This window comes from Urocitellus parryii, chromosome 9, assembly GCF_045843805.1.
Source record: "Urocitellus parryii isolate mUroPar1 chromosome 9, mUroPar1.hap1, whole genome shotgun sequence".
Taxonomy (NCBI): Eukaryota; Metazoa; Chordata; class Mammalia; order Rodentia; family Sciuridae; genus Urocitellus; species Urocitellus parryii.
The window spans coordinates 97,322,509-97,334,267 of NC_135539.1; the positions used below are offsets into that span (position 1 = coordinate 97,322,509).

General features: G+C 37.2%; 1 protein-coding gene across 1 annotated transcript; it reads right to left on the minus strand.

The window, feature by feature from the left end:
* Nucleotides 1–295: 295 nt before the first annotated feature.
* Nucleotides 296–3,158, minus strand: Fam177b (family with sequence similarity 177 member B). Its single transcript, XM_026407135.1, has 4 exons — nt 2,988–3,158; nt 2,616–2,682; nt 808–905; nt 296–478 (listed from the first exon to the last, which is right to left on the minus strand). Exons 1-4 carry the CDS (start codon nt 3,156–3,158, stop codon nt 296–298), a joined length of 519 nt encoding a protein of 172 aa, XP_026262920.1.
* Nucleotides 3,159–11,759: the final 8,601 nt, after the last annotated feature.

Genomic DNA, 11,759 nt, shown 5'->3' on the forward strand with positions numbered 1-11,759 from the left:
TCTGAGGAACAGAGATTCTTTACTCCACTCTAGCCCTATAACAAAGAATTTCAACCCAAATCTAAATGTCAAGACTAACAGAGTGTATTACTGGGTGGAGTTAGAATAGAAACTTATATAAAAAAAAATTATATTGAGAAAGTATCCAAAATCACTCACTGTTTGCAATTCCTCAATTCTAGAGTCACAAGCTTAGTCCCAGTTCTGGCCTAAAAAGTGCTACCTGTGGTGCTGTTGCCATGGTAACCAATAGCTCAAGACAGAGATACAGGGAAACTACAGTCTTTGATTCCCATCATGAGCTGGAATCTGCCGCCAAATCCTCCCTAGATGAGGCGCCCTGCTGAGGAATGGCCTTTGCCAGGTCCTGTTGTCTGGTCCCATATTCAGGGACTCCAGTCTTCAGGCGACACTTTTCATTAGAAGACTTAGCTGCCTGGTCCTTTGATCCATTCTCTTCCCTTTCTTCGTTACTTTCCTGGTTTGGAGAGAAATAAGGAAAAGTTTAACTATGCAACAAACTCCCCATTTTATAGAGATGCCTGTGCAAGAAGCAATGTCAGGCTTTACATTCAACTACTTTTGTCACCCATCTCATGACATACTAACTTCATGGGAGTGGGAAAAATACAAACACAAACAAATGTCATGGGATGAGACTTAGAACAGTCACTCAGTCTGACCGTGGGAGCTCAAGGAAACTGTAGTTCTTGATAACAAGGTAGGAAAATTTTCTTTTATACCAGCCTGAAGTTGGAACAGTCAATCTTTCAGGGCCCTTGATGTCCCTATCAGGATGTCACATACCTTATATTGTATTCTGTGGTACTCATTTAACACATATTGATATTTGGTTTGAGTAAGACCAAAGAAGACAGCAAATCTTCCACCAAGGAATTCACAAGCTAAAAAAGAGAATAAGAACTTGGGCAAATTGAGTCAATAACTATTGCTTAGCATCAGTTGAGGAGCCAAGGGTTTAAACTTGCCTGCAAGTGATTTGTCACTTAACTTTAAGTACATTTAACTGACAAAATATTTCAACTGCCTTGGACTCTCAAAAAATTCTAGGACTCAAAGGAAATTTGTGAAATCTTCTATCTTCATATGGTATTATATTTGAGCTATCCTTTCCAGATAAATATGTCAGGAAGAATTTTTGAAACACTGAACAAGTATAGTATGGGCCTTGAACAATTGGAAAAGACTCTCCCTCTGCCAGATGAATCACTGGACAACAGTTAGGAGTGTATTTCAAATGGTACCAAAAACTCAATACAGTGTTACCAAAATCAATGTCAGAAGTTCTTCCATGGATGAAGACAAACTTCTGGGTTTCTCTTTGTTTGTTTGCTTTTTTTGTTGTTGTTTTTTGGTACTAGGAGTTGAACTCAGGGGTGCTTACTCACTGAGCCATATCCCCATCCCTTTTTTAAAAAAATATTTTTAGTTGTTAATGGATCTTTATTTTATTTATTTATATGTGGTACTGAGGATCGAACCCAGTGCCTCATACATGCTAGGCAAGCGCTCTACCACTGAGCCACAACTCCAGCCTCCCAGCCCTTTTTTGAAACAGGGCCTTACTGAGGCTGGCTTTGAAGCTGTTGGTATACAGGCATGCACCACCATGCCTAGAGAAAATGAATTTCTTTGCAGAAGTTCAAGGTCTTTCTTGTCTGCTTCCAGTCATAGTAGCAAGGACGCCGAGGCTCAGGACTCTATTAGTGTCAGTGATTGATATTTGGTGTGAACAACAAGTGTTTTCCTCAAGGGGTCTCCTAGAAATGTTTTCCTTTAAAATCACAGGACTTTTGACTCTCTTCTCCAGTGTAGGAACATTGAGTGTCTTAAAAGCAGAGACTGTCATTTGTCTCTGAGTCCCAGGGCCCAATGTTGGGAATATAGTACACACTCAGTAATGGTTTTATGATGAAAGAATAATTTCTAAGAGATGCATTTTATATTTTCTAAGAATATTAAAGTAAGTTTCCTCCCTGTCAAATGTACAAGAATATTCAAGTTAGAAGGAAATGAATAATTAGATGTTGCCAGTTGTGTTCAAAAGAAGATGGGTAAAAGTCACATGAAATAAAATTCAGTGTTTCTTCTGTTGCAAATAGGCATGTAGGCCACTCATTATGCCCCTGGTAGGGGCTGATGAAGTTTATATTTATAACAGAGTAATCAGGAGGAAGGAACTTAAAACTGTGTCATACAACAATAATTTTTTAAAAAATAAAAGTTTATTGAAGAGTCAACCCAGGAAGGACTGGATCTTGTCTTCAAATATTTGAAATTCTGTCCTGTGAAAGAGGGATCTAGACTGATTTGGATAGCTCAAAGACAATCAGGAGGACTAGGAAGTTCTGAAACGTAGACAAAATTTGGGCCAAGACAAGGAAGAATACTAAATGTTGGCGAAAGATGGAAGGTTCTGCATGAAGAGGTGAGGTTCCATACCTCTGGGAAGATAAAGGACAGACTCAGAATTCTGTGACCAATAGTCACTTCTTCAGAATGGAGTGGATTAAACCTTTGCAAGTCCCGTCTAGTTCAGAGGGTCTATCAGAGCGAAATCAAGACTAGAAAAAAAAAATCTTAACCATACTTACTAGAAAATGAGCTGCTTGCTATTCGTCCTGCCCAAAACCACAGGTAGGGCCCCCATGAGAGTTTAGACTGAAAAAAAAGAGAGAAATCAAACTCGAATAATTAATAACAGGCGTGGTGACTGCAGAGTCTTATTTTTCTTGCAGAGTTTTTAATGTAGAGATTTCAAAATGCTTAATAATGTTCCATATTCCTTATTATAGATGAGAAAACAAAGATGATCAAAATGATAAGCTGTCTATATATGGATCTAGAAAGCAAACAAGGGATCTGAGGGCTTAATAATGTAAAACTCAATTTTCTATAAACCTTGTCTGGCTCAGCCTCTCATTTATTCAGCCCCACATGCACCAGTATTGACGCTATAAGCTTACAGGGTCAAGTGTTGAACTCATTCTCTGTCCATCTTTTTCTTCCTCCTCCTCCTCTGTGCTATATTCTTCCAAGGTGTCTCCATCAACAAAATGGATAATCCTTTTGGGAGTAGTCTTCTTGGAAGATTGACTCTTCTCTCGTTCTAATTGCTGGAAATCGTCTTTCTTCATTAGGAAACAAGACAACTAGTGTCTTAAAAACAGGACACCTTAGGGCAAATTGCCCAGGGCAGTATTTATATAGCTGAGAGGTGTCTAGTTATTTTCAACTAACAGTAAAAACAGAGTTCAGAGGTAATTACATCCGAAGGCTCATCAATTCTTCAAGTCCAAGAAAGAACTGTTCAGTACTGTGCTAAAATGGAATAAACTCAGTTAGTGAAAATGTTTTCATTGGATCTTGAAACAAAAATTCCAGCAGGGTTTCCTGACTGCAAAGCCCACAACTGCTAATAGAAAGTGGCCACTGCCCTGCTTAGAAGTTTCTCCATCATTTTGATTTAAATTGAGAGGCAATATAGGGAGTGTTAAGAGTACAGACTTTATGCAGAGAAAACATTTGCAAAAAAATTATATATATATATATATATATATATATATATATATATATATATATATATAAATTCATTGGTGCATCAGCTATTGGTCTCTGTGACTAAAAAATACCTGACAAGAATAACTTAGAGGAAGAAAGGTTTATTTTGGATCATGGTTTCAGACTGTTTCAGAGGATTCAGTCTACGATCAGCTGGCTTTAAGGCAGAAACATCATGGTGGAAGGCAAGGCAGAGGAAAGCTGCTTGGCTCATGAAAGCCAGGAAAGACAGAAAGAGAATAGGGGTATGGGAGCGCCTTTCTTTCCAGGGCATGCCTTAGTGACCTACGTCTTCTAACTAGATTCCCACCCCCTAGTAGTCCATTCAGCTATTTGAAATGAGGGCAGAGATGGTATGATCCCATTATTGCAATATAAGCCCCACCTCTGAAACCTGCAGTTGCACTGGGAACCATGCTTTCAATATGCGAGCTTTGGGGAAATGCTGCAGATGTAAACTATAGATAAAAGACAAACAGTTCAATTAAAACAGGGAGAAAAGATTTTAATAGACACTTTATCAAAGAAGATTTACAATTGGCAAATAAACACCTGAAAAGATGCTCAGTAGCTTTAGAGGGTAAATACAAAATGTAACTCTAGTGAAATATAACAATATAGCCATCATAAGGTCTAAAATTAAGAAATATGAATACCAAGTGTTGGGGAATATGTGTTGAAACACATTGCTAGTGGGAATGCAAAATGGTGCAGCCACTTCAGAAAAGAGTTGGGCAGTTTCATAAAAGTCAAACATACACTTACCATATGATCTTGTAATTTTACCCTTAGATATTCACCCAAGAGAAATGAAAACACTGGTATGTGAATATTCATAAGTTTTAATTTGTGAGAGTATAAAACAGAGAACAATTTTAATGCCCATTAACTGGTGAGTGAACATAATGTGATATGTGTGTCTGATGGAATACTACTCAGCAATTAAAAATAACAGACAACTAATATTTGCAACATCATGAATGATTCTCAAATGCATTGTGCTAAGTGAAAGAAGCCAGACACTGCAGAGTATGTGTTTTTTTCCCATGTGAAATTTTAGAAAAGGCAAAATTATAATAAGAGAAAACAGAAGTGTTTGTTGGAAATGATGAAAGAGATGAACTACAAATGGACAAATGAAAACTGTTTAGGGTCATGAAAACATTTTAATGTTGTGATTGCAGTAATGGTTACTTGACTGAAAACATTTGTCAAAACAAATTTGAGGGGCTGGGATTGTGGCTCAGTGGCAGAGTGCTTGCATCTCACGTGTGAGGCAGTGGGTTCGATCCTCAGCACCACATAAAAATAAATAAATAAATAAAAGTATTGTGTCCATCTACAATTAAAAAAATTAAATATAAACCAAATTTGACACTGAAATTAGTTAATTTTACTATATTTAAATTATATCTCAATAAAGTGGAAAAGCTTTGGAGCCAGACTACCTAGATTTTAAAAATATTATTATTTATTATACCTGTACCATATCTCTTCATCTACTAAATAATAATATAGGATGACATAATATCGAGCTTGTATAACTGTTGTAAGGAGTCAATAAGTACAGACACATAAAGGAGTTAAAATAATTCTTAGCAAATAGTGCTTAATAAAAGCTAGTTATTATTAAGTTTTTAACATCTGCCTAATAGTTTATATGTCAGGCACTACTCTAGTATTGTAAGCACACTTATTGCCTTAATTCATATTTAATGTATTTTAACCTTATACCAACAATTTGGAATAGTCCCTCCTGTTTCAAACACTCAGAAATCCTGGATAAAATTAAACAAATAAAAACATTACATCATAACTGCATTAAGGAAGTAAGAGAGAGAGAGAGAGAAACAGAATAAAGATGGAGATAGAGAAGAAGAGAAGAATATGCCAGCCAGCCAGCCAGCCTAAGTTTCAGAAAAAGAACAAAAAAATAAGTGTGAACTAAAGCCCAGATGACCCCTGGGGTTTCAGAACCAGATATAGGCCATGGAGTTGGAGTTCTAACACGGATACAGAGAAGAGAGAACACATTACAGATGCCCTGGGCGTGGGGAGCTTAAGTGAAGCTACCTAAACCCACATCTAAGTAATAACGCACTATCTTATCTATAACATACGGACTGGAAAAGCTACCCCTTGACTGCAAAAAGTAGATATTTGCCACCTCTTGGAAATATAGGTAGAAACTTTCACCTGAAAAAAAAAATAGAACCTCAGGTCAGTAGTAGATGCTGCCCAAATTCAGTTTTCATATGGTATGATGTCCTAAAGTGAAGACAAGTGAGCTAAAGACAGACACTCACAGAACTCTGTCAAAGACAAACATGAAACCACCTTGGAGTAACTTCAATAAGACATGGTATAATGAATCTCTCCTGAAAACAACCCTTGCTGAAGATGTACTTATTACAAAATATCAAAAACAATACAAAGAAATTGATCATAATTAGGAAGGTTTGGCAGATGAAGATATTATAAGAGTTCTTACGTTTGTTGGCAGTCTGTTACCATAATAAAATGCCTGAGGTGATCAACTTATAAAGAAGAAAATTTTATTTTATTTCATGGTTTCAGAGGTCTTAAATCATGGTCTGTTAGCACTATTGCTGTTGGGTCTGTGATAAGGCACCAAATCATAACAGGAGCACATTGTCAAACAACCTTCTTACCTCAAAATGGCCAGAAAAAAAAAGAGAGAGAGAGAGGGGAAGAAAAAGGGGCCAGGGTCCCAATGTCTCCTTCAAGGGTACACCCCAATGACCTAACTTTTTTCAATTAAGGCCCACTTTCTAAAGGTTCTACCACCTCCCAACAGCACTATGGGCTGGGGATCAAGCCATTACTAACACATAGGCTTTGGGGGACATTCAAGATTCAAATTATATCAGTCCTCATACAAGTATTCAAATAATAGAAAAATAGGAAACTTCAAAATTAGGTTAATGCATTAAAAAATAGTAGGATAAAAAAGAGCAAAGAAAAAGCATGATTAATAAAAATACTAAATAAACTATTAGAAATGATTCCAAATAAATCAGTGATTATTACAAATGAAAATAGATTGTCAGCCTTATATTAAAATGGGGACTAACAAATTCTGAGAACATTTTATGGGCAATACAAACATATGAATACATGCATACATTATGTGTACTCATATACAAGTTTAAGTAGTTTTAAATTAATCACCAAATCTTTTTTATTATTTTTTTAAAGAGACAGAGAGAAAGAGAGAATTTTTTTAATATTTATTTTTAGTTTTCGGTGGACAAAACATCTTTACACAACATCTTTATTTTCATGTGGTGCTGAGGATTGAACCCAGCGCCCCGTGCATGCCAGGCAAGCGCACTGCCACTTGAGCCACATCCCCAGCTCTTAATCACCAAATCTTATTGTGTAATGCTGAGTTTATCATTACCAAGCTCAGAGTTTCAAAGGCCTGGAAGACAAAGGGTTAAACTGGTCTTCCACAGGGAGAAGATGTTATACCCGACCCTCCAGGGACCTCTGAGGAGACTTGAATGAAACATTTGTTTTCCCTGACTTAATTAGTGCCAATCTATCCCAGAAGAGCCTTGAGCAAGAAATAGGAAGATAGGTTACCCTTTAGTTTCTGACTCCATAAAGAAGTCAAAAAATACCCATTTGAATTTGTTATTTAAGACCAATAATTGCTAAGCATAATAGCATTGAAAAAGTAAATATTACCAGTGCTGTAAGAACTAAAATACACTGTGCAACAACAAACAAAATCAGAACATTTCCAGAGAGCAACTCACATAATCCTGCTGTATTTTCTTTTGTTGATGTGATTAGTTCTGTTTGGTGTTGGAAGTACGGCAACATTTGGTTCTACACTTGTTTGATAGATGATAAACTAGGCTGAGGACAAACAGAGACCCTGAGTATGCTGACGTGGAAGTGTTCTCCTGTATTTGTCTTGTAGGGTGGGACAGGATTGAATTGTGGAAAGGTCTGTAGGATTTACACAGTCACCATTAACAATACTCAGTGGCTCTCAAACTTGTCTTTATATTAGAATCAGCGAGGGAGCTTTGAAAAAAATTCCAAACATGGGCCACAGTCCAGATTACTTAAATCACCATGTCTGGGGATGAGATGCAAGCATCATTATTTTTTTAAAGACTGCTCACCATGTAGACAAGTTTGGAGCCCAGTGCCCTAAGAAGCGAGAGGAAAGAAACTGAAGTTGAAACAGAAAGTCTTGTGTGATTCAGTAACTTGTAATACAGAAAGCTTAAACAGCAAACTGGGTCCAAAACACCTTCCATGAAGGTTTCTTGCTTTCTGTTTCCTAAGCCTCCTTCTGCTCCACCCTATTTAAAAAGCTTAAATATAAAAAAGTTTTTAAAAAGGGCTGGAGTTTTAGCTCAATAGTTCGCACTTGCCTTACATGCATGAGGCACTGGGTTCAATCTTCAGCACCACATTAAATAAATAAATAAATGAATAGACAAAGATATCTTATCCATCTACAACTATAAAAAATTTTAAAAGAAGGATTTTAATCTCATTATAGTTGATTTACTCCTCTTAAGACCATCCAAACCCATGCTTTTCCAAACCAAATAAAACATACATGTGCACACATCCCATCCTTCACATATCTGGTTCAATCCTGTTATGTTGGCTCTCTAAAGGAAACACTAGCCTCTGTTCCTCATAATAGTTATACACATCAAACAGAGACATGTTTTAATTCAGAGGTTTTTAGGGAGGTTTTAAAGTAGCAGGGAAGAGATCTAGCTCACGGTTGATTTAGTAAATGTTTTTTCTGCCACCTAATGGGCGTTTTAGAATATACTATGCAGAATCCATTCTTGTCATCACAGGGCCTGTCATAGAAAGGGGGCTCTATAGCTGACTGAAATCTGTTTTCATAAACCTTGGGAGCACTGCTAACTTCACACCACTACCTAGACATGAATATTCTAGAAGTGCTCTTTCAGTGGACCAAATACTCTCTGTATCAAGCTCTTTTGACTTTAGTTTAGTTCTTATGAACACCTCTGCCTTAAAAACTCCAATCTAGGTTATCAAGGATAAAACATATAATTAGATCGTATACTCTGTCCAACTGTACAATATTGGAGTAACCCAGGGCTCAGAGACTGGGCCTTTTTTCTTTGCATCCCTTGATGCTCCTCTTTGACCCTGTGGTTTAAATACTGTCTACACACAGATGACTTGGACAATTACATTCTCCACATCAGGGTTTTCCTCTGAATCTGATTTACATGTGCAACTGCATGCTTGACACCTCTTCTTGGATGTCTAATAGATTTTACAGACTCTGATTTGTCTAAATCTTTGCTCATGTTTTGAGTGTAAACCCCTCCAATCCACCCCATCCCCCAACCCCCATTCACAGACAAATTTACATCTACTCCTCTGGCAGTCTTCCCATATCAATAAATGGCAACTCTATTTTTCCAGGTGCTATGGCCAAAAACATAGTCATTCTTGATTCTTTTCCTTTAATCACACCTAACATTAAATCTGTCAGGAAAATTTCTCAAATATTTCCAGAATTCTAATACTTCTCACCACTTCACTGCCACCACCTGCTCTAAGCCATCACCTCTCACCTATATTATTGCAATGGTCTTATTAAGCCCCCTACATTCTACAGTTAAAAAGCAGTTAGAATTGTTAAAATTACGTCAGACAGATCCTGCTACTTGTCTGCTTAAAACTCACCAGTGAGTCACTCAGAGTAAAAGATGAAGCCCTTATGATGGCCTACCAGGCTGTCATTGGACTTCCATCTTGTATGACTCTCCTCTTAGTGACATTTCTCCAACCACATGGCCTCCTTTCTGCAGTCACTTGAGGGAACACCATTCCTGCAGGGACCTTTGTGCTCGCTGCTCTCTCCACCATTATTTTTTCTATTAGACTTTGTTCCCTTGTTTACTTCAGGTCTTTAACTCAAGTAGCACCTTCCCTGAGCTCCTGTAACTCCTCCCAGGAAACTTACCATTCCTTTCGCCACCACCCTCCACCACTGAACTTCTTACCTCCAGCTTCATTTTTCTCCTTAGTACTTATCAACATCAAACACATTTCACCCATCTTTCCTCCCTCTTCCCTTCCCTCCCTGTGCCCTTTAGCAGAGTAGGAAAGGTTTTTAATTGTATGTTCACTGGTCTATCTTCTGCTGCTATCTTCTGATGCATAGCTGGAACTCAGTGTACGTTTGATGAATGAATCATATTTAATTTTAATGGGTGGGAGAAGGTACTCTATAATAGGTTGGAAAAATAAGAACAGCCTTGCAACTGTTTTACTTCCTGATTTTGAAAATGAATATTTTCTCATTACATCTGTGCACTACTCATTTAACTCCTTTGCTGAAACACATAATTGTAATCTATATTAACACTATTAATAGTTCTACAGCTTGGCATTTAACTTCAAAGTGTAATATCTAAAATTTGCAAAGAGTTCTTTCAGTTTTATCTAGACAATGTTTTCAAATGCATACGGTTAAATTGCAGCAAAGAACCAGTGCCGGGAAATTTACACAAGAGCTCATAGGCACTGTTTGCCTGGGCCACCGCTGGCACCCCTTCTGGTTTCCACTTTTCCCTCTTCCCTTGAGATTGTCTTAAAGGTCTAACCTCTGTGAGAGCAGGGCAGGGACCATCAAAACCCCACTTCTCATGCTTAGACACAGTACTTCAGAGACAACTGGCCCTAGGGTCTGTGTGTGCATGTGTGCGTGTGTGTATGTGCGTACGCACGCATACGTGCAGCAGCAGCAGGACAGTGACAGAAAACCCATGAAATATGAATAAACACAATGTATAAGCAAACCACTGCTGCTCGCTCCTTGAAAATTATTGACAGAGTAGCACTTGGCAAGATTTTTTAATCTTTCTTTTCCTTCAGTGTTAAACTGTGTACATGCACCAAATTACTTAACCTGCTTCCCCACTGGGGTGTTTCCCAACTTTTTCTATATGACACTATATAGAAAACTTGTTTGAAATTCTGAAGGTGACCAGCCTAGGAGCTCTAGCCACCTCAGGTCCTAGCCAGTTAGGCTCCCAGAAGGCTAAAAACCAACATGAAGATTCAAGATACAGGGTCATCTACCATTTTCTCAGGGGAATACTAAGTGACTATATGAGCTTAGGACTATCTCAAGTACATCACGGGAATCAGATGCACTGGGTTGTGTGACAGCTAAGGCCTTTAGATGAGCATGATCAAATATGTTTTCTGTTCTGTAATTCATAAACTATTAACTATTTAATTAATTAAATTTAAAAAATTAAGTTTTAAGCAATTACTCAAATGACAAATAAAAAAGTTTTTAGACAGTTATGGTAACCCAATGTGACATGAGTTTACTATTATATATGAGATTAGAAATGCAGTATTTTCTGAAGCACCAGAATTAAACTCTGGAAAGTAAGGAAATATTTCCAAGTGGTTTTATTTAAATGCCACCTCAAGTGTGCAAAGTACAAAAGCTTTTCAACAGATTTTGGCACAACAATGATAAGCTCCCCAATTTAGCTTACCACAGTACACAAATGCTGCATCATTCTTTATATTTTTGCATCAAAAATAAACAGGTCCATCAAAATCCTACTTTGAGATTAAGAGGTGATAGGTACCAATAAACATAAGTATAAACCAAACAGGTCAAGGAGTGATTAAGGTTTATTAGTAAGCACACAAAGCAAAAAACAAATGAATCTGTCATTTTTAAAAAAATTTTCTGCAATTCTGGGGGTTGAACCCAGAGCCTCATGCATGTTAATCAAGCGCTCTACCACTCAGCTGTACCCCAGCTCTGTATTTGTCCTTTTAACCATTAATGTGAATATTAACATTTCGCAAATTGCTACTGGCTTAGGAAGTATAAAAGTATTCATCAAAAAGCAAAAATTCTGGGCTGGGGTTGTGGCTCAGTGGTAGAGCACCTGCCTTGCATGTGTAAGGCACTTTGATCAATTCTCAGCACCACATATAAATAAATGAATAAGAAAAGGTCTATCAACAACTAAAAAAAAATTTTTAAAAAAAGCAAAAAGTCCAATGAAAACGTAGGTAAAATTGCTTTTATTTTCATAAATAAAAAGATAATTCATTATACAAACAATACTTAGCAGAAGCAATATGTAAGCTGTCATAAC

Bases quoted from the DNA above. Each gene is read 5' to 3' on its own strand.
- Fam177b (XM_026407135.1), bottom strand. From the start codon at position 3,158: ATGAAGAAAGACGATTTCCAGCAATTAGAACGAGAGAAGAGTCAATCT. The intron at 906-2,615 runs GTAAGTATGGTT...TCTCTTTTTTAG, and splicing joins AGCAAGCAGCTCATTTTCTA to CTTGTGAATTCCTTGGTGGA. The intron at 479-807 runs GTATGTGACATC...TCTCCAAACCAG, and splicing joins ACCACAGAATACAATATAAG to GAAAGTAACGAAGAAAGGGA.